Here is a 22,792-nt window from a genome sequence, read left to right as displayed (position 1 = left end):
CAGCAGCGGTGGGTAGGTCTGTAGATATGCAGTGTAAGCTTGTCCAGGCCCTGCAAGTTTTCATTTATTTATTTATTTTTTTTTTTCTTGAAGCTGCTTATGTGGCAATACATTTGTTCTTCCTCATGTCTGGTGATTGCAATAGTCCCATATATCATTACGGAATGTTTCACATGCAGTGCACATTTTATGCATGCCCTTTTCCTGCAGTAGCAATGTTAGCTCAACGTTTAAGCCCTTAAACGAGCACTGTTGTGTTTTTCACTTTTTCTGGCACCCACTCTTTGTCAATGTAATGTTAACATGAACGGGGATTAATAAAGTTCATCTATTCAAGGCGTTGTCCTTTGAAGCACAAACATTTATTCAAAACATGACACTAAACAACAACAAGAACAGCAACAACCGGCAACAACAAATGAGGGAACACAATGAACCAACGCAAATCATTTCAGTCATCCAGCCATGCCAGGTCCATGCCCTCATCTCTGAAGGACATCCGTCTCACACCATAGTCCCAACGCAGCTCTTCGTTGCCGGCTATGTTTCTCTGGGCCAAGAACAGGACAGTGTCTTGGGGTCCGTCTGCGAAGTTCAACTGGAACAACACAGGCTTCACATTGGACGCCTTGCCCGAGTCGTTCATGCGCCTTCCAAAGGTGTCCTATCCAGGGCGGCACTCGCAGGGGAAGTTCTGGGAATCGATGCACAGCTTGGTGCCTAGCCTGCCCCTGACGAAGAAGAGGTAGCACATCACTCCCTCCTGCATTTCATCCATCATCTTCTTCCCCTCCGATTCAGAGATGAGCTTTCCGTGACAGTCGCAGATCACTTCACCTTTGGAGAACGGCATGGTGGCAATGACGCCTGCACAGAAGAGCGAAAGAGAAACACAAACACATAAACAGCTGTTATTTTGCTGCCATGGCAAAGTCATCACAGTAAAGTTTGCACTGTGCTTTTCTGTCTTCCCTCACCTCTACCCTTGTGTTCTCTGAAATCCTTAAAATCGATCCCCTTCCACCTTTGCTCCACCACTGACTTGAGGACACCTTTGTCGTCCTCAATGGCTGCCTTTAAAGGGGAGACCCACGCCTGGAGCACATCCGGGAGAGAGGGGACATTCGTTTTCCACTCCTCCTTGGCCACAATGGCTGCCACTTTGGCCTCGGTCGGTCGCTGCCTGCCAGCGGAAGCTGGTAAGAACAGAGGGAGCGAGTTAGTGAGGCGTGAGGCAGTGAATGAGTGAGACTGGGATTGAGCGACAGAGTGAGCGAGTGAGGCATTGTGTATGTGAGTCGGTAAGACACACAGGCGATGGGAAAAGGAGATGCAGTCATAGTGAGACACTAAGCAGCTCTTCACAGACGGCATACAGTATCTGTTTGACAAAGACCAAGCCGGTGCCTACCGGAGACATGTAGCACACGCTTTTCCAGCTGGATGCGCCTCCAATTGAAATAGGGCGTCTGTTCATCACCAAACCCGGCACCGACAAGTCCTCTTATCTTTGGAGGGCGCGAGGGCACCTATTGTTAGGGGGAATTCACTGAAGAAAGCGTCCCATTGGTCGTCACGTGACCCTTTCCCCGACACAGAACTGCAGGAAGAGAAAAGCACGCATGGCAACCGGGCGGCTGTGATGTCGGACGTGTTTGTGTCAGCGCCGCAACGCATAATGTTTACCTTTTGTCCCGGGAAGACGTCCCCGTGGCCTCGGCCGTAACGGGCGGCGGATTCGGGCCCGCTCCCTCGCAGATCTTCCGACAGCTGTGTCGTGGAGGAGAGGTGTGAAGAACAAAAACCAACTAATCACTACCAGCTCCAAGTTATCCAAGCAACCTGCTAGTTCTGGTCGCTTAGTGAGGGCGATTGCTACACCCCTGTTTAAGTAATAAAAGAGTACACTCACTGCCTCCAGAGACGGCACAAGTCGGACCTGGGATTGGCCACGGGAAGTCCTGTGGTCCCCAGGAAGAAGCAGCCCTGGTCATCCGCTGCTTCCCCTTTCCGCGTCAGGTAGAGCGGCCTGATGGCCGTGAAGTAGGCACCTAACCACTGTCGGTGGGAAACGAAAGGCCAAGCTGTGAAATCCCGTCCGCGGAAACGCTTTCTTCACTTGCTTTTTTTCACATTCAATTCTTCACTTGAATGTGAAAAACAAAACAAAAACATGAAAACAAAAGAAGACACGCTCTGCTCACCCTCTCCTCGTCTACGCTGAAAACAGCTCTGTCCGCACCGTCTCGGAAGTAGATCGTCGCCCCGACACCGGCGCTCACCTGCCTGTCATTCCACTCAGTGACCTGTTACGGGGGACTCTTATTGTAGGCGAGGATACAAACAACTCGAACCGAGCAGAGTCAAAGTTGGAGGGAAACAGAAACCGGCTGGAGGGAACATTGGAATGAGTTACTTTGAAGTCCACCACCGTCTCTTCCGGTACACGGTGCGTGATCGTCAGGGTGGCCATGCAAAAGTACCGGTACAGCGTCATCTCATGTTGCGGCAACCGCTCGCCCGTTAGGAGCCCATGGCAAGCTTCCTCTGTCCGACCCTCTGCCATCTCCAGCAGACGCTTGTGCTCAGGCCTGTGCCCCGTCTCCTGAGAGCTGACATGCATCACAGATTCATAAAAGCAATGTACACTTGAGACATGAAAAAAGAAGAGTCCCCTCAAATGCTAATCAAATCGTGAGCGCAACCAACCTGGGCTCTGCACCATGCGCGTCCTCCAACGGTTCACCGACAACAAAGAATCCTCTGTTTTCGAGGTGGTCGACCAGTGAGCGGCAAGACGCTTCATCCGGAACCATGGCGGAGAGTTCCTGGTATTCCCAGCGTCTACCAACCCTGGGTTAGGGTTAGGGTTAGGATTACGGGCACAAGAGATTTAAATACGTTTGCTTCCATAAAATAAAATAAATGAAATGAAATAAAATCAATAAAAGAAATAAAATATGTGAGAAAGGTTATGTTTAGGAGGGGGGGGAGGGAAGAGGTTATGGTAAGGAACTGATTGAGTGGCTATGTTTTAGGAGAAAGGATGCTGGGGAAGTTATGATGAGGACCGGGACGGATGGAGGGGCGAGACCGATCATCATTTAGGCCAAACGGGGCTATGGAGGAAAGCTTAAAGATCCACCTTCTTACAGCAGCTCTCCTCTGGACCAGGGACCAACCGACATTGGTCTCTAGACCGGACAATGAAAAGTTGTTGATATGATGTGAAATGAAGTGAGTATACAGCCGTTTATCGTTTGTTCCTTTCTGAATATGGTAAATGTGTTGTTATAACCTTGGTTTGATAGTAGCTCCCGTTTCGCCCACATAGATGCTCCTGCATAATTTGCACTGGATGGCGTAGACGACATTGCAGGAGAGTAGTGTGAAGGTCTGCGAGATGGGGACACCGGCTCGACAGTTGAAGATGTATTTCAGGTTGGTAAAATAGGGGTCGAAGGTTGTGCGTATTGCTTTGTTGTGTGCCGTATGGACTAGCATGTCCTGCAGATTTTTATTACGGCGGTATGACATTACATTTTTAAAAGAAGCGAGTGGGGCGGTTTGAGGTTTGGCGGAATTAAAATGTTGTTTTATAGCTTGCTTGAGGGGGCCTAGTTGTCGCTAGAATGTTGTAATGAATGGAATTAACCTATGTTCCGTGTTCTTTTTTCCATGGAGAACGGGCCGGCCTGGCTGGAAGAGGGCGGTCACTTCCCCTTTAATAGTCCGAAGAAAACGTTTGGAATAGCCGCAAGGTCTAAGGGCCTTGAAAAGGGTCCTGCTGGCCTTCCTCTACGTGGTGGGGTAGAGAGCAGATGCGGTGGAAACGGATTAGTTGTGACTTGATGATGGAGCTGAAAGTATGCCGGGGATGGTAGCTGGTGTTAAATAATAAGGAAAGCCTGTCCTTGTCTTTAAAATAAACCTTGGTGGCTAATGTTTTGTGTCCATCCTTCGTCTCTGTGAAAAAAACGATAGTTATGTTATTATAACTCTAGTTCTATGATTGTAGGCGTAGCCGTCTAGGCTTCGCCTTATGGGCTTGTCCCGTGCGCGCGTCTGCGCGCGCTGAAAATTCAAACTATGCACCTATCAGCGTGGGCACCGCCCACATTTCCCACGGTATCGTGTCTATATAACGCGGTGTATACCGTCGCTCATCCTCCACGCTTTTCTTTCAGCATTTGGAGGGTACAGCAGGTGGGAAACTAGACGGCTACGCCTACAATCATAGAACTAGAGTTATAATAACATAACTATCGTTCTATTTCATGTAGGCTACGCCGTCTAGGCTTCGCCTTATGGGCTAAGGTGAAGCTGTGAGCGGAGCCCGATCAATGTACTCCTGCTGGACCCCAGTCAAAACGACCTAAGTCACCAGAGCACATTAAGACTCAAAAAGCCAAGGAAGTGTAAAACACAACAGCTTTATAAAAACTAATTCCTCCTAGATCAAGCAAGGCAATGATCAAGGGAGAAAAAAGTGAGTCTGTAAAGACTCCGGCTCTATTTCGTGCTTCATGGAACCCATGAAAAGGAAAAGAAAACCAGAGCAACACGGTTTCCATTAGGTCCGCTACCACCGGGGGCGGAGCTACGGAATTCGGCTCTCCAATAATGGGACTCTCTCGGCCGTTTCTTATTTGAAGAAAACGGCGGGAGTGCCTCACTGGTAAACAAAACCACCAGACAATTGGCGAGCCAATAGAAAACCCCCTAGCCTTGTTTTTCATTTGAAAAAAGGTGGGAGAGTAAGAGACTGGTAATCAAGACCAACTCGCCAGCCGGCGAGAGGAAATCCAACCACGCCGCTTTAAAGAACATGTCTATATTCTTAAGCCGTAAAAGGGGTCCCGGACTCTAGCACAGAGTTGCCGAGTGAGCCCCTGGACATGTGTAACATGTAAAAACGGACAAAGGGGCCGGGGGAAGTCCAAGACGCAGCCGCGCAGATGTCTTCCACCGAAACGCCCTTGAGTAGAGCCGTTGAAGCGGCCACGCTCCGTGTGGAGTGAGCTTTAACGCCCAACGGTGGCGCCAAGCCCTGCCGAGAGTAGGCTAGGCAAACACCCTCACATACCCAGCGAGAAAACCGCTGCTTAGAGAGCGCGGCCCCTGCTAGCGTCGCTATAACACACAAACAACTGTTGTGTGGAGCGGAACGCTGCCGAGCGATTCACGTACATAGCAAACGCCCGAACCGGGCACAGGAGATGCAACTCCGCCTCCGCCTCACTAGAATGAGGCGGGGGGTGAAAAGCCTTAAGCACAATATCCCTCGACCGAAAAGAACTATTAATGTTCTTCGGGAGGAACGCAGGATTAGGTCTGAGCAACGCGAAGGAGCTGTCCTCGTTTAGCAACAAAGCAACTCGGGCTGACAGACAGAGCGGTTAGCTCACCGGCCCGCTTGGCAGAAACCAAGGCCAACAAGAGCGCCGTCTTGAATGACAGGGCATCCAAAGGGGCCTGGGAGAGAGGCTCGAAAGGATCCCTGGACAATCCGCGCAACACGGTGGGGAGATCCCAGCGTAAGCACGCGTGTAACAGGCCTAACCCGTCTAGCCCCACGCAAGAATCTCTTGACCAGTGGATGGCTGAAGATCGGTCCACCATCACAGCCTGCATGACCAGCCGAAACGGCTGCCGCATAGACCTTGATAGTGGAGAAGGCCAAACCTTTTTCCAATAAGTTTTGCAGAAACGAAAGCACGCTTCCCACCTCGCATTGAGATGGGACAGCGTGGTTCGTCTCACACCAATTAGAGAAGGCGCACCACTTCGCCGCATAGAGGGAAGAAGTAGAAGGCGCACGAGCACTCTGAATAGTGTTGATAACCGTCTCAGGCAAACCTTTGCCCTGCAGGATCAACCTCTCAGGAGCCAAACCAACAGCCGTCCCGAGACATCGGGCGGGTGGTGCACCGTCCCGTGGGCCTGTGAAAGCGCATCCGGCCTGAATGGTACTGGCCAAGGCGCCGACCGCGAGAGCGCGGCAAGCTCTGGAAACCACAGAGCTGAACGGTTCTCCGGGGCCACTAATATCAGGGACAGTCTCTCCTGTCTGACCCGTTCCAGAAGAGGAAGGATCAGCTGGAGCGGGGGAAACGCATACAAGAGAGCCCGCGGCCAAGGTGTGTGTGTGCCAACGCATCTACCCCCAACGGGGGAAGATCCCGAGGGCTGAGGGAGAACCACCACCTGCAGTGCGTGTTCTCCCGGGACGCGAAGAGGTCCACCTGCGCTGTCCCGAACCTCTGCCAGATCAGTCTGACAATGTCGGGATGTAACCGCCACTCGTCTCGGCGGGGACCGCCTTGAGACATGAGGTCCGCCCCAAAGTTCTGGGCGCCCGTGATATGCAGGGCTCTCAGACTGCGGAGATACTGATGAGCCCAAAGCCAGAGCTCGACCGCCTTTCGGTGGAGAGCAGGGGAGCGGACTCCCCCCTGTCTGTTGATGTACGCCGCCGCCGACACGCTGTCTGTCCTGATCAGAACGTGGCGGCCGCGCACCAGGTGAAAGAAATGCAACAGCACTTTCCTCACAGCGTCGAGCTCCAACACATTTATGTGTGCTGTAGGGGGCGTGCGCCACTCGTCTCCGACCGAGTGAGAGAGGCACGTTCCTCCCCAACCCGTCAACGAGGCGTCCGTGAAGACCACTACGTAGGACGCCACCCTGCCCAGTGGAACACCCTTGAGAAGGGCGGAGGGTCCTTTCCAATATTCCAGGTCTGGCGACACCGAACGGGGGACGAGGAGCACCCTGAGCTTGTGTCGCCTGGGGTCCAACCGTTGGCGAGCAAACCACCGCTGGAGTCTGCGCATAAAAAGCAGACCCAGGGGGACCACGGGGTGGGCAGCTGCCATCAGCCCCAACAGGCGCATGGTGGACAGTGCGGTCACGTTTCTGCGAACGTGAAAACGGGAGAGCGCCGACAGGATGGCGTCTCGCCGAGGAGGCGAAAGCATCGCAGTCATGGTGGCTGAGTCTAGGCAAAGCCCCAAGTAGACTGTCTGCCGGCTGGGGAGCGGGGAGCTCTTCTCCCAGTTGATGGCAAAACCCAGGAAGGAGAGATGGTTTATCACCAACATGGTGTCCCTTCTCGCGGTCTCTTCTGAGTTGCTCAGAATAAGCAGATCGTCTAGGTAGAAGAGAATCCTCTTTCCCTGACGTCTGAGCGGTTCCAACGCCGTCTCCACACACTTCGAGAAGGTGCGCGGCGCCAGGGAATAGCCGAACGGCAGACACTGGTACTCGTACGCCATCCCCATAAAGGCAAAGCGGAGAAACTTCCTGTGCGCCTGCCGAACAGGGACGTGGAAGTAAGCATCCTTGAGATCCAGGGATGTGAACCAATCGTCCTCTCTCACACACCGGAACAATGCTCCGACCGTGAGCATTCTGAACTTCCTCGTGGCAACGAATCTGTTGAACACGCGAAGATCCAGAATAGGTCTCATTTCCCCTGACTTCTTGGAAACCAGGAAGTAGCGGGAATAAAAACCTAGGTGAGACTCGTGGGGGGGAACGACAGTGATGGCCCCCTTTACCAAGAGACGTGCCACCTCTGCTGCCAGAGCCGTGCTCGCAGCCGGGTCCCGTAGCGTGGTCTCCACCAACCCCATAAAGGGTGGGGGACGACGCTTGAACTGTATGGGATGGCCCCATCTCAACGTGGTGTCCAACCACGATGGCAGAACGCACCGCTCTTGCCAACACGCATAGCGGTTGGAGAGAGGGCGAGCCGACAGCTGAGGAAGACCGTCCAGGAATAACCCGTATTCCTCTGCCCCTACCGCCTTCACACTGCGTGTGGACCAAGGGGGGCTTCCCACGAAAGGGAGGAGGCTCAGCGAGCGTAGGAGACGTACCACAACTAGCAGTTGTAAAAACAACGAGCTGTCTAGACGTCGCGCTCGTGCCCGCTGAACAGGGAGCGAGCCGTCCGGCCGCAGCACCTGTGCGCATGCGCTGTCCGCAGGCTGTAGCCACAGCGCGCGGACCCATCTCCTCACCTATAATGTGGGGAACCAGGAGACCGTGCAACGAGTCTCTGATCCGTCCACGAGGCTCCAAGGGACGCCGCTTCTTAGAAGCAGGTGAACCAGAGGCCATGTGAACACGCCGTCCGACCGCCACCCTACAGCCACCGGGGAAAGAGGCAACATGGAGGAGCGCACCACAAGCGTAGGGCGCAGGTGGCCTGGGGAATATCGCTCTTTAGGTACCATGTACTGCCGTTCGGCCGAACGGTCTTTACTCTTTTCTTTAATAGGGAAAGAAAAAGTAGGAGCAAGCGTCCGGAACTTCCCGGTCCGTGGCGCTGCTGCTCTCCCCGTGCGCGGCGGCTGCACCGGGGCTGGAGTCGGAGGCGGCCCCATGGAACGCTGGGATCGGCCTAGACCCCGCTTCCTCTCAGCCTGCTGGCGGGAGGAGCCCATGAGAATCGTCCCGAACCGGGAACGATCCTCACGGACTGACTGCTGGTGCGCGAGCACCTCGGAGAACCTGGGACCAAATAGGCCATCCGGCGCTAGTGGACCCTGGACGAGGCTGGCCCGCTCTCGTTCCGGCACCGCAGTGTGGGAGAGCCATATGACCCTTTGAATCATGGTAGCCCACGCCATATGCTGGCCGGCCGAAACGGCTATCGGCTGGCATAACTGGAGGATGGCGCTGGAAAAGCGGGAAACCGCCAGCCATCTCGCGGCTTCCTCCGGGCCGTAGGCCTCCCTGTCAGCCGACAAGGAGACCATGGCAGAGGAGAGCAGGGCGATGTTGTTGACCGCCGCCGCGGATTGAGAGGCACAAACGAACACCCTGTCCGTTAGGCAGACAATCTGCTTCTGGAGGCGGTCGGGGGGCAGCGGCTTTTCGTTAAGGAGCCATCCGGCGCCCGGACAGAGAAGCGCTGCCAGGGGAGGCTCCAGACGAGGGATCCCCCTCGCCTGAGCATCGGCCCACCCCTCCACGTTGGTGAAATCCGTGTAGGATCTTACCGGAGCCTTCAGGGTCGAAGGGTCCTCACCGGCAGCAATAAACAAGTGCTGCAAAGGCGGGAACAAGGGGCACTGGGTAACCCGCCGGGAAAAAGATGGGGTGCGAAAGCACTCGCCCTGCATATCGTCAGATACGGGGGCGAGAGGCGGGGCCGGCATGGGAATCCCTTTGATGGCCGCCGCCTCACCCATGATCTCCCGGAAGAGATCGGTCATCCGGCGCGGACCCTCGTGTTGTATGACGGTGGCGGTTGTAACCCGAGAGCGGGAAAAACCGGACGCCGAGTCGCCGAAGACGTCGTCCAGGGAGGCGTCGATGATGCCATCGTCGACGTCAGGTCCGAATAGGTCGATGGCGTCAGCCATTTCCACCGCAGGGGAAAAGAAGAGATGCCTGGAGAGGATCCCCTCTTCAGGCAGCTACCGGCAGGCGACACAGGAGACGGGGGCCGCCATAGCAGCCGCGGCGTGGTCGGCGCCGAGGCACCAAAAGCACGCCAAGTGCCCGTCACCCGGTGCCAGGGAGGCGGGACAGGAGGCGCATAGGAGTCCTGAAAAGGACCTAGCTCTAGGAGCGCTCTCAGGTGGCCCTGAAAAGGGCCGTTTGTCCGCGGCCTCGCCCGAGCCGCTGCCACCGGCTTGGGAGATCCGTGTTGAAGTTCTCATCTTCTTAATAGTAGTTCTCAATTTCTCGCTGATAAGCACAAGTGCTGAAAGAAAAGGGAGGATGAGCGACGGTATACACCGCGTTATATAGACACGATACCGTGGGAAATGTGGGCGGTGCCCACGCTGATAGGTGCATAGTTTGAATTTTCAGCGCGCGCAGACGCGCGCACGGGACAAGCCCATAAGGCGAAGCCTAGACGGCGAAGCCTACATGAAATAGAACTATCGTGTCAAGGAAGGGGACCTGCTGAAGATGGAGAGTGTGTTTGAGTTTGATATGGGGGTGGTGTGAGTTGAGGTTATGCATAAAGTGGTTGAATTCCGTTTCGGATTTGTCCCAGAGTCCAAAGATATCATCTAGATAGCTGAAATAAATTAAGGGGCGTGACAGGCATTTAAGAAATGCAGATTCCTCCCAGTCGGCCAGATAAATGTCCGCGTAGGCCGGTGAATATTTCCTCCCCATGGCGCAGCCGCATATTTGTAAAAAGAACGATTTCTCGAATAAAAAGTCGTTACGGATAAGAGTGATTTCTAAAAACTTTAAAATAAATGTATCAGGACGAGATGGATCAGGTGACGAAGCCAATGCTTTCTTCACCGCCTCAAGGCCCAGGACAGTGTCGATGTTCGTGTACAAGGAATCTACATAGATTGAAAAGATAAACGTGTTATCGGGGACGGTGAGATTTTTTAACTTGTTAACAAATGTATATGTGTCCTTGAGGTAGCTCGGGTGAGTATGGGATAGGGGGTTTATATAAAAATCTATAAACTCCGCCAAATGGTACGATTCAGAGCCACAGTCACTTACTATGGGGCGTCCCGGAGGGACCACGAATGGAACAGTCCAATTCTCTGGGGGTTTGTGTATTTTGGGGAGAAGGTAGAATAATTAAGACCCTAACCATCGTCTCAGTCTCCAGGTACATGGGCTGCGTGAGAGGGCGATAGTAGAGGGGGTCATTAAGTTGACGTGTCGCCTCCAGAATGTAATTACTTCGATCCTGAATTACAATTTGCCCTCCCTTATCCGCCGGTTTAATAATTATCTCATGGCGAGATTTTAATTTTTTGAGGGCCTGTTGTTGATGGGCAGTAATATTGTCCTCCCCTACAGGACGTCGAGGTCGGAGGTCACGGAAGGAACGGAGGTCCTGATCGATGAGCTGGCGTATAGGCTTCGAGACGGACTTCATGGCTGGTTCCCAGATAGACGGTGTAGTCTCAACGGGTCACGGTCTGGGAGTGACGGTGTGGGGATGAAGGTGAGGCCTCGTTCGAGGATCTCCTGACGGGGACAGATGAAGAGCAGAAAGGTTAGTGACGTTAGATACTGAGGACGGAGGGGACGGCGGTGCGCCTGGTGGTCTGGCTATAAACCCAGCTGAGTCAGCCAGTCATCCAGCATAGACTTCGCTGTCTCCGGAGTCCAGTGAATGTTGTCATGGGCGGTCTGGAATTTAAGTGTCGACAGTGTGTTAAGGTAGCCAGCACGTGAGTCAACGTCCTCGATATTATCTCTAATAAAGTCGTTAAAAGCCTTGACACAACGGAGTTGGGTGGCGGATAGTTAAATAGATACCGTTAAGAGGGGAATAGCAATGCCAGCCTGGGGGAATTTTTCTCTGGCTGTCCTAATTAAACGTCGGGTGTCCTTGATTATTGTGATGGCTGGTTGTTCTCTAAGACAGTTGTTTTTGCCGATGGATAACAAAATGAGTTTAGTGTCCTGTCTGGGAGATGTGTGTCTCAGATAGCGGCTGTTAGGTTTCTTAATGTAGCTCCTGGAAAGCTGTCTATTTGGATGTCGTCCATTTTTCTTTTTGGAATCCGGGCCAAGTTTGAATCGCCCGTGATAATTATGGGTTTTCTGATAGGGAGGGACCACATAGTGGCTTTGCGGTTCGTAGGGGGGTGTATGCAGGGCTGGCGGTAAGAAGTACTGAGCATAGAGGAAGAGAAAAGGGAAGGAGAAGTCGGGGCTTGGCGACTCGGATCTTCCCCCACTGGGGCAAGGGCAACATCAGCAGGAGTGGTCAGAGGAGGCGTGAGAGGGCAAGGGTGAATCTCAACGCAAACTGTGAGTGGGTCAGATTTCTTAATTGAACCATTATTAATGATGTTTATCTTTTTCATTGTCAGGGAAGGTTCCTCCGCCTGGCCAGGTAGTGGAGAGGTCAGCGCCAGCGAGGAGGACGGCGGGCAGAGCCGTTTCCGGGTCGCGTCACCTGTAGGGGAGAGACGGCTGGGTCTAGGGGTTGAGGAAGCGAGAATGGTGACTGGGGGCTCGGGGTCCGGCGTGGGAGATCCAAGGCTCGTCTCCAAGACGCAAGGAGGGTCAATGACTGCCGAGGTGGTCCGCACCGGTGGGACGACCGGAGGCGGACGCGGCCTGGTCACTGGTAAGCGCTGTGGCAGCGGGGGGCTACCTTCCTAGCCATACCTAATGGTGGGATACCTGTTCTAATGGATTCTTCTAAAATTTCTGTGTGATGGAATTGATTGTAGTATTTGAAAATAATGTTTAATTAATTTCGGGTCTAGATCAGTTGAAAGACTCGTCCCGACCGGAGTCAACTTCAAAAGAGAATGTTTCTGTGGATCTGTGGGGTGAGTAGGCCTACCCAATAGGCTAAACCTATTTCTAAAATCATTAGCCATTTCGTTGGGAGAAAATGGAATGAAAATAAAAAAGGCCCAGGCCTATTTACAAAAACAGGAGGGAGTTTGGGAGTTGGAGTTTAAAAAGAACCAACGTAGGGGCAGACTTTAATGCGGTTTGGGACCACTCTGTGGACAGGACGGCTGTAGTAGAGGGCAGTGATCAGAGATCAGCGTCGGTTGCATTGAGGAAATGGGCTCAGGAATTTTCAGTAATAGATATATGGCGCGTTACCAATCACAATAAACAAGACTTCTCGTTTTTTTCCGCAAGACATCATTCATTTTCCAGAATAGACTTCATTTTTGTATCGAAGGATCTCCTCGAAAAGGTAAGCACGGACATGATCCCCCTGGCCTTCTCAGATCACAAGGCTGTCATCTGTAGGGCTAACCTTTCCGTATCTCGTGACCGCGCCCTACGCTGGCGCTTCAATACCCCTTTGCTGCGCAATGAGAGCTTTTTGGTGCAACTTGAATCTGGCCTAGCAGAATTCATATCTTTTAACTTGCATTCAGTAGAGGACACTCGTATCCTATGGGATTCTGTAAAAGGCTATATTAGAAGTAACTGCATATCGTTTTCCTCTAATTTAAACAAAACGCGTCAACGCAGGATTCTTGAGCTGGAGGGTGATCTCGGGCAACTAGAAGGTACTATGCACAACAACGTAACTCCTGACTCAATCACCCAACGTAATAAAATAAAAGAGGAGCTGAATTCCCTATCCCGACAGCACGCTGAATTTCTTATCCATCATACGCGCCAGCACCATTACTTTGAGGGGGCCCGCCCCAGCCGGTCACTTGCCTTAAGCCTTCGTGCCAGTGAAAACTTTGCGCACATACCCGCCATTAAAACACCAGCTGGCGCTCTAGTAACTGACCCCAAATTAATTAATGAGACATTCCGCTCCTTTTATTCCAACTTGTATAGTTCTGAAGTTCCTCATGACTCTTCTAAATTTGATTTATTTTTCAAGAATTTAAATCTTACTAAATTGCTGCCCCATGAGGCTACGTCTCTGGACAAACCATTTACCCTACTCGAATTGGAGAGGGCTTTACGCAGTCTTAATAAAGGCAAATCGGCGGGTTTTGACGGAATTCCTCCAGAACTATATTTACAGTGTTGGTCTCAACTTGGCCCTCTATTGCTGAACATGATCAATCATGCCATTTCAAGTGGTTCCTTTTCAAGAGATGTTACCACCGCTACAATCACCTTACTCCATAAAAAAGGGAAAGACCCAAATGAATGTGCAAATTATCGTCCTATATCGCTCTTGAATGCTGACGTTAAACTTTTTGCTAAAGTGCTTGCACTAAGGCTTGAACCCCTTATGAATAAGCTCATTCACCCTGACCAAACTGGCTTCGTAAAATCTCGCTTATCTTCTGATAATGTTCGCAGACTTTTGCACATTGTCGAAGCTTCAGCTGAGGTCCAAACGCCCTGTGCTGTATTATCTCTGGACGCAGAAAAAGCTTTTAATCGCCTTGAATGGCACTATTTATGGGCTGTCCTTCAGCATATGGGATTTGGTATCCATTTCATCAACATGATTAAAACGCTCTACGCCTCCCCTTCAGCCATGGTAATGACTGGCAATATCTGTTCTTCGTTGTTTCCAGTGGGCCGCAGCTCTAGACAAGGCTGCGTTCTTTCTCCACTTTTATTCATTTTATCTTTGGAACCTCTGGCCCAGACGGTGCGTCAGTCAACCCATACTCCTGTTATTGTCCATGGAACAGATCATTTCATCTCTCTTTATTGTGATGATATTTTGCTTTATCTTGGTGATGCAATTAAAACTACACCACATATTTTGTCTATATTTGATCAATTCGGGAGTATCTCTGGCTACAAAATAAACTGGTCTAAGTCAGCTCTCCTTCCTCTAAACGACACTATGAGGCATGCTTCCTTACCAAACATTATTCCAGTAGTTGACAATTTTAAATACCTAGGTCTATCGATTTTTCCTTCATTACAAACTACAGTCTCGGTTAATTATAACTCGACTCTCAGGCAGGTGGAATCCGATTTGGAGCGTTGGTCGTCCATTCCTAATTCATTTCGAGCAAGAGCTTCTATCGTAAAGATGAACATCCTACCGCGAGTCAACTTCTGTAGTTCAATGCTTCCCTTAGCTCCCCCAGTTGGTCACTGGGATAAACTACATACATTTGTTTCCAGGTATGTCTGGAAAGGGAAACGCCCACGGATTAAAATGTCTATTTTGCAGAGGCACAAACTCTCAGGTGGCCTTGGACTTCCAAATTTCCAGTTTTATTTTTGGTCCTCAACCCTTCGTTCTCTTCATACCTGGTTAGATCCAGAGGCTCAGGTAGCCTGGCGTTCATTAGAGGAACATCTAGTAATACCACATAGGCTTTAGGATGTTATTTACTCAAACATCCCTCTCAAAATGTGTAAATCCAAATTTGGCTCTTTAATCTCACATCTTGTTGCCATATGGAGAACTGTGGAATCACACTCTAGCAATCACTTTAAATTCCATCCTCACCTTCCTTTATTTAATAATTTCGCCCTTTGCTTGGGTGGTCACCCGATGTCCTTCCCTCAGTGGAGGGATAAAGGGATTAATACCCTTTCCGACATTATGTCAGATAATGCGCTCAGATCTTTTCAGGACTTGAAATCGCATTACAATTTACCCGGCACCTCCTTTTTCTTCTACCTACAACTCCGCAGCGCCTTACGGGCATACGGAGTCCCCTGGGGTGAAAACATGGTGCCTCATCCAATTCATAAAATATGTGGCAGTTCATCTACCAAAGGCTTGGTCTCTGCTCTATACACATTTATGTCCAAACATGCAGAAAAACCTTTGCAAGTGGATAGTCGCTGGAGCCATGATCTCTCAATTGCACCTTCTTCAATCAATTGGTCCATAGTCTGGTCAAAGCTTGACCTATCTTCGCGTAATCCCAACCATCAGATGATTCACTACAATTTCATACACAGACTCTACTGCACTCCTCATAAATTATTCTTGATGAAATTAAATCCATCTCCTAACTGCCAGCTATGCTCTCTAGGTACTATAGGTACCTTTGTTCACATGGTCTGGGAGTGCCCTGGGGTGAGCGACTTTTGGAGTATGGTATCGAATAGGATGTCTATAGTACTTGGGCGTACCATCCACTGCTCCCCAACTATCTTATTGCTGAGTGATTTTACGGGTCTAGATCTTTCTCTGATGCACCAACGCTGGTTTTTGGTAGGCCTTACTGCTGCTAAAAAGCTTGTAGCACAGAGATGGAAAGCTCCTCATGACCTGTCCCACCAACATTGGGTGAACACAGTCATAGATCTGGCTAAATTAGAGAGATCTGTGGCCAGCATGCATGGCGCCCAAGCTAGAAATATTAACTTATGGTCCACCTTTATTAACAGTATGTTGGGAGGGTAGTCATGGCTTACTGTATCTATGCCTTACTCACTGCTTTTTCATCCTTTTCCTTTTCTTTTTGTTTCTTTATCTATTTCACATGTTAGTATTAGGCCTATTGAACAAATTTGCTGAGTTTCTCAAATTATTGATTCTGTCTTTGTGGGAGGCAAGACCTGGGGGTGGGTGGGCTTGGGGGGGAGGGGGGGAGTATGGTTGAGTATTATATGTGTTATGTTGTCTTACTTGTGTATATGTGTAACTGTTTCTTGTATGAAATATAAAATACAATAAAAAATTGATCACAAAAAAAAAGAACCAACGTAGAAAAAATAAGGAAAAGATAATGGAGAGATGTAAAATCAACTAAACTAAAATAAGGTTAAAACCATAGCTTGCAAAAAATGGAGATTAAAACAATAGATGTAGTTATAACCATACGATAAACAAAGAATGTAAAATAATAATGGCAAAATAGAAGACTGTTGATCCGGTCAGCTGGTGCAATGTCTTTTAGCTAGGAGGCATGGTTAGCTTAGCAAGGAAGCAGGATAACGTCGATTCCCCCAATCGGTTCAGTCGAGTGTTTTTTAGCTGGGAGGTAGGCTGTGCTTGGGTTAGGAGACAGGGTGTCGTTGATCCGCCCGAGGGGGTTGTAGAATATCCCAAAACTGTTACAGTCCGAAGTTAAAAAAAAGCTGAACACGTAGATGTCTCTGTACTCACCAGCCAAAAAAGGGGGGGCCATTTGAAGGAGATTCGATTAAAACCAAAGGGAATAAGGTAATTTCCACAGGTGGTAAAAAAGAATAAAGTTTATTCGCTCCAAAATGCAGGTCAACTAAGTTAAGACTAACTTTGTTTAAAAGTAACTTGAAAAAAACAAAGTAAAAGAAGTAAAATACATCCAAATTAGAAACTCCAAAGTTGCGAAAAAAAAGGGTTAGGGTTAGGTTCAAAAGCAAAGGTCGGCGCCGCCACATGCGGTGACGCCGGGGGCACGGGCCATCATCACACAACTAACCTTTATCTCCAACCCAACCCCACACTATGAGATGATGTCCTGGAGGTATTCTACGGAGAGGCCTCCGTATCTGAGCCCCTCAGTGGTGGAGCAGCCGAACGAGGCTTCCTGGCAAGCCTCCTGGCGGTGCTGGCACGTCTAGAAAACATGCGTGCGTGTGCCATCGGCGTGACGCCGTCCGCGGGTGGGTCAAGGGTCACACGGGACCTTCTGGCGGTATGGGCGTGTCCAGGATGGCGCTGTCAGCCGGAGGGTTGAAGGTCTGCCGGGCGCGGTCGGAGCCAACGGGGCTGACGACAGGGACAGCGTCCCGACGAGCGTTGGTCTGGGCAGACCCACTGGGGGGTGTCATGCCGGGAGACGCAGGAGCTGGCTGAAGGGGCGTGGCGAGGGTCCGGCGCCGTGGCAGGGCGGAAGCGCTGGTCTGGGCAAACACATGGGGAGGTGTCGTGCCGGGAGACGCAGGAGCTGGCGGAGGGGGCGTAGCGAGGGTCCGGAGCCAAGGCAGGACGGAGGTAGGTGTCGTTCTCTGCGGCAGGGGCGCGGCCGGAGGGGGTCTCAAGACTGCAGGGAGAGGGGGGAGAAGAGGGAGAGGGGGGGAGGAAGTGGGGAGGAACAGAGAGGAGAAGAGGGAATAGCAGCTGGCCTGGGACGGAGAGCGGTCCTCGCGGTCATCGCTGTCCGGGGCCCCGGGGTCCGGGGAGGGAGGCGGCAGGTCGGAGGAGGGCAGGGAGCCGTCACGCAGGGCGTCCGCGGGGCCACCGTAGCCCTGTAGTGGTCTCGCAGGAGGATGGTGGTGGTGTGTCCCCAGTTGCGAGCGTTGCCATAAAGAAAGGCAAGGGTTTCGGCGTTGGGGACAGCAGGGCGGATGGAGGCCGTCAAGGAGGCGGTGAGCCTGGCGATGATGGGGAGAGGGTCCGGGCCGGAGGCGTTGTCCAGGTGGTGGGCCGCCTTGATGGCCGCGAAGATAAGGCGGTTCTTCAGCGCGAAGTCCGGGTCATCAGAACGCGGGGCGTCCGGAGCTAGGGGTCTGGAGCGCGCGGCAGACGTCTCCGGAGGTCTGGGATGTCGTGGAGGGCGGGGTCGGGCACGGGGCCTAGGACCCGGTCTGGAGGGCACCTGGTGGCGTGGTCCAGGAGGGCCGGTAGGTAGGCCTCGGTCACGGGCGGAAGTTCTGGCACGCGTTAGCTTCGTGGTAGCTGCGCTCATCTCGTCGTGGCAAAAACCCGGACCGGTAGGCCTGAGGCAGGAAAGCTGGGGGATACGAGGCCGACTCGAAGGGAGACGGGTCCCGGGCGGGTCGTGAGCGGGCTTCCCAGTCACGTGGAGGGGGGTCGCGGGGAACCCAGTCGTGCCCGTAAGGGTCCGCGAATGACGCGTAAGTGCGTCTCATGGTATGTGGGGGTCTAAAGGGTAGACTAACCAGAGGGGCGATATCCGATGGGTCCCGGGGTCTATGGTGGCATCTTCCGTGCTGGACCAGAGTCCAGTCGTCGCGCTGGCTCGGAGCAGGCATCATCAACGGTAGGTTGCGTGAAAGGCGAATGGTGAAAGGTTAAAAACTAATAAAAACACGAGTGGTCCGGTAAAAAGTCTGTTTTTATTTGGGTTTAATTACCGTTTATGCAGGTACGACGTTTCGTCACAATAGTGACTTCATCAGGTACAACAGAGCAATAGCAAACCGTGAAAAATGTCCATACAATTACAAAAAACGAGCCGCGGTGACAGTGACAGTAGTAGACGCGTACACACACCCGTTCCACTGAGCACTAGGGATGAGTCGTCGCGACCGATTCGTTGCAACGAACGAATCCCGAACGTGAACGACAAGAACTGGTTCCCCAAAACAAGAACTGGTTCTTTGATTCATTTTTTTAACATAAACCAAAAATATGGTCACGTAAATAAAATATACAAACGAACAGAGTCTCCCCGCGACTTATATTGATTGAGTCTACAACGTTCTCAAAGATTCAGCCAATGAGAGGTAGCAATGGTGTTGCAATGGCACCTGGGTAAACAAATGACAAGGCGGTACCGTCGAATATGCGCGCTTTCTGTCTGACGTATCTTGGGTCATACCATTCGACGTGGGGCCACTCATGTATCCCCCTAAATTTCGAAAATAGACTTGACCTCCATCTGTTTATTGGATAAACGCATTTCCCAATCCCAGGAGTCTTTGCTCCATTCTACGTCAATTTAAGAACAAATAAAGAAATTAAACTGCAGTTCATATTTTTTATTTATGACCATGAAAGTTCTGTAATGCCTGAACAATGAAGAATTAAATGTGAAGTAAAATAAAATTATAAATGTAAAACCATGAATGAAATATAGAGAGTAAGCAAGAGGTATAAATATTGGTGGGACGTTTGTTTATACTATTTAGTGTATCTTCTCGATTTCCAAGGGGGTTAGAGCCTAGAAGTGGTTTAAATTATGCTCACGGCCGTCTCGCGGGGGGGGCGTTAACGAACGTAACAAACAAATCAAAACGAACGAATCAAATAAACGAATCGTTATAGTGAACTGAACTGAAAGAACTAGTTCCCGGAAAATAATCATTTTGCCCATCCCTAGTGGCCACAGGTGACTAGATGGTCCAATCACAGCTCGAAGACTTCAGCAAACTAAAGTTATAGTCTGTCTGTCTGTCTGTCTGTCTGTCTGTCTGTCTGTCTGTCTGTCTGTCTGTCTGTCTGTCTGTCTGTCTGTCTGTCTGTCTGTCTCTCTCTCTCTCTCTCTCTCTCCAATTCAAAAAGCTTTATTAGCATGACTATTGGTAAGCCAAACAGTGTTGCCAAAGCGTTACAGTAATACAAATATTACACATAATAACAATAGAGAACGTCAGAACAATATGTACATATATCAACCTATAACAATATAACATACTGATACTGACATATAGAATTAATAGTAAAAAAAAATAAAATAATTCAAGTCATTCAATTAATGAAATGAAAAGCTACATAAAAGGCATTATAGGTTACTAGTAATCAGTTATCAATCAAACAGTGAGGCCTGGTCTAGAATTTCATTCTCTCATGTTGTGGCAAGCTGAAATAAACTGTCCTGCGAGGACAGAGCTGTCTTTTCTCTCTCCCAATAATATTTGTAGTTGGTATACATGTGAGTTTATGAAATGTGGGTGTTTTCGACCAAATTTGCTCTCCAATATTCATCGTGAACGTGATATGCGGGCCTAGGTTGTATTTTGGTGCAGAGAGAGAGAGAGAGAGAGAGAGAGAGAGAGAGAGAGAGAGAGAGAGAGAGAGAGAGAGAGAGAGAGAGAGAGAGAGAGAGAGAGAGAGAGAGAGAGAGAGAGAGAGAGAGAGAGAGAGAGAGAGAGAGAGAGAGAGAGAGAGAGAGAGAGAGAGAGAGAGAGAGAGAGAGAGAGAGAGAGAGAGAGAGAGAGAGAGAGAGAGAGAGAGCAGACAAACGGCCCTTCGGAACAATGGGTTCCGTTTTCGTAACATTGAACCGTCGGCATAGTGGCATGTCGATCTAATGGGAAATATTTCGGACCATTGAGACGTCGGAACAATGAGGCGTCGGAATTACGGCATGGCACCGTCGTTTACCTTCATCACAGACTACAACACACACTCAGATATTTCCCATGATCCTTTGTGCAACACGTTGACGGGGCCTATACAAATAATGTTTGCAAATATTCAATTTCCTTCCAATTTCCCTGCAAGGTCCCTGTGAATGGGGGCAGTAGCAATAACAGTTTTTATAGAGCCAGTGTGAGCCGGAGTAAAGTGATGTATAGAGACAGATGTCTGGATGAGGTATGTAGCGGCATAATCATTCAGCGCACGGTAGGCCATTGCATCCAATGAGCTCGAGTTGAAAAAGTATAATGCTTACAGCACCTGGTATTCCCAGGCGGTCACCCATCCAAGTACTAACCAGGCCCGACCCTGCTTAGCTTCCGAGATCAGACGAGATCGGGCGTGCCTAAGGTGGTATGGCCGTAAGCAATTATAGACTTGACCATATTAGCTTTTATACAGGAGGAGTGAGAGCGCTGCCGTGGCCAGAGACGGGACTAGTACAGAAACAATGATTAGATCCATAATGAATGAATGAATACGTTATTCCAGACTCAGAGTTGCATATTTGAACGCAATGCATTACACTGCTTGGGCGTCATCGTTTGCGTGATCTTTTGAAGAAACGTAGCGTTGCAAAACCTGGGATGGACTAAGGTGGACCGCCGTCATTGCAGCTCTCTGCTACGTCACTACACTGTCCACATGTTTAACAAATAGAGTTTGAGGAGACGTCGTCAGAGTCTGTATGTTGCTTAAATTCTCCAAAACAGTGGGCGCTATAGATCAGCGCACGGTAGGCCATTGCATCCAATGAGCTCGAGTTGAAAAAGTATATTGCTTACAGCACCTGGTATTCCCAGGCGGTCACCCACCCAAGTACTAACCAGGCCCGACCCTGCTTAGCTTCCGAGATCAGACGAGATCGGGCGTGCCTTTTTTTTGTAATCTTTTTTTTTTTAATGTTTTCAATTTTTTTACAATTTCCCGTCACAACTTACAGCAACCTGGCCTTCCGAGGAGGTCTCCCATCCAAGTACTAACCAGGCCCGACCCTGCTTAGCTTCCGAGATCAGACGAGATCGGGCGTGCCTAAGGTGGTATGGCCGTAAGCAATTATAGACTTGACCATATTAGCCTTTATACAGGAGGAGTGAGAGCGCTGCCGTGGCCAGAGACGGGACTAGTACAGAAACAATGATTAGATCCATAATGAATGAATGAATACGTTATTCCAGACTCAGAGTTGCATATTTGAACGCAATGCATTACACTGCTTGGGCGTCATCGTTTGCGTGATCTTTTGAAGAAACGTAGCGTTGCAAAACCTGGGATGGACTAAGGTGGACCGCCGTCATTGCAGCTCTCTGCTACGTCACTACACTGTCCACATGTTTAACAAATAGAGTTTGAGGAGACGTCGTCAGAGTCTGTATGTTGCTTAAATTCTCCAAAACAGTGGGCGCTATAGATCAGCGCACGGTAGGCCATTGCATCCAATGAGCTCGAGTTGAAAAAGTATATTGCTTACAGCACCTGGTATTCCCAGGCGGTCACCCACCCAAGTACTAACCAGGCCCGACCCTGATTAGCTTCCGAGATCAGACGAGATCAGGCGTGCCAAAGGTGGTATGGCCGTAATCAATTAAAGACTTGACCATATTAGCTTTTATACAGGAGGAGTGAGAGCGCTGCCGTGGCCAGAGACGGGACTAGTACAGAAACAATGATTAGATCCATAATGAATGAATGAATACGTTATTCCAGACTCAGAGTTACATATTTGAACGCAATGCATTACACTGCTTGGGCGTCATTGTATGCGTGATCTTTTGAAGAAACGTAGCGTTGCAAAACCTGGGATGGACTAAGGTGGACCGCCGTCATTGCAGCTCTCTGCTACGTCACTACACTGTCCACATGTTTCACAAATAGAGTTTGAGGAGACGTCGTCAGTGTCTGTATGTTGCTTAAATTCTCCAAAACAGTGGGCGCTATAGATCAGCGCACGGTAGGCCATTGCATGCAATGAGCTCGAGTTGAAAAAGCATGTTGCTTACAGCACCTGGTATTCCCAGGCGGTCACCCATCCAAGTACTAACCAGGCCCAAACCTGCTTAGCTTCCAAGATCAGACGAGATCGGGCGTGCCTAAGGTGGTATGGCGGTAAGCAATTATAGACTTGACCATATTAGCTTTTATACAGGAGGAGTGAGAGCGCTGCCGTGGCCAAAGACGGGACTAGTACAGAAACAATGATTAGATCCATATTGAATGAATGAATACGGTATTCCAGACTCAGAGTTACATATTTGAACGCAATGCATTACACTGCTTGGGCGTCATTGTTTGCGTGATCTTTTGAAGAAACGTAGCGTTGCAAAACCTGGGATGGACTAAGGTGGACCGCCGTCATTGCAGCTCTCTGCTACGTCACTA

General features: G+C 50.3%; 1 protein-coding gene and 4 non-coding genes across 6 annotated transcripts; all 5 read right to left on the bottom strand.

Moving 5' to 3' along the window:
• Positions 1-361: 361 nt before the first annotated feature.
• LOC115549649 (uncharacterized) lies at positions 362-4,042 on the bottom strand. Of its 2 annotated transcripts, none has more exons than XM_030364971.1 (8): positions 2,710-4,042; positions 2,417-2,612; positions 2,205-2,306; positions 1,913-2,058; positions 1,687-1,770; positions 1,412-1,600; positions 978-1,196; positions 362-867 (listed from the first exon to the last, which is right to left on the bottom strand). In XM_030364971.1, the coding sequence occupies exons 1-6, from the start codon at positions 2,814-2,816 to the stop codon at positions 1,477-1,479; spliced, it is 759 nt and encodes a 252-aa protein (XP_030220831.1). In that variant the 5' UTR covers positions 2,817-4,042; the 3' UTR covers positions 362-867; positions 978-1,196; positions 1,412-1,476. The 2 variants fall into 2 exon arrangements, with proteins under 2 accessions (XP_030220831.1, XP_030220832.1); XM_030364972.1 differs by having other exon boundaries at positions 1,412-1,529.
• Positions 4,043-20,662: 16,620 nt separating this feature from the next.
• Positions 20,663-20,781, bottom strand: LOC115549728 (5S ribosomal RNA). Its single transcript, XR_003977840.1, has one exon. It is a non-coding gene; the product is annotated as a 5S ribosomal RNA (ribosomal RNA).
• Positions 20,782-21,347: 566 nt separating this feature from the next.
• On the bottom strand, positions 21,348-21,467 carry LOC115549748 (5S ribosomal RNA). The gene has a single exon (XR_003977858.1). It is a non-coding gene; the product is annotated as a 5S ribosomal RNA (ribosomal RNA).
• Positions 21,468-21,877: 410 nt separating this feature from the next.
• LOC115549750 (5S ribosomal RNA) lies at positions 21,878-21,996 on the bottom strand. Its single transcript, XR_003977860.1, has one exon. It is a non-coding gene; the product is annotated as a 5S ribosomal RNA (ribosomal RNA).
• Positions 21,997-22,406: 410 nt separating this feature from the next.
• On the bottom strand, positions 22,407-22,525 carry LOC115549758 (5S ribosomal RNA). The gene has a single exon (XR_003977868.1). It is a non-coding gene; the product is annotated as a 5S ribosomal RNA (ribosomal RNA).
• Positions 22,526-22,792: the final 267 nt, after the last annotated feature.

This window comes from Gadus morhua, chromosome 8 (genome assembly GCF_902167405.1).
Source record: "Gadus morhua chromosome 8, gadMor3.0, whole genome shotgun sequence".
NCBI lineage: Eukaryota > Metazoa > Chordata > Actinopteri > Gadiformes > Gadidae > Gadus > Gadus morhua.
This window is presented reverse-complemented; position numbering and strand designations above follow the sequence as displayed.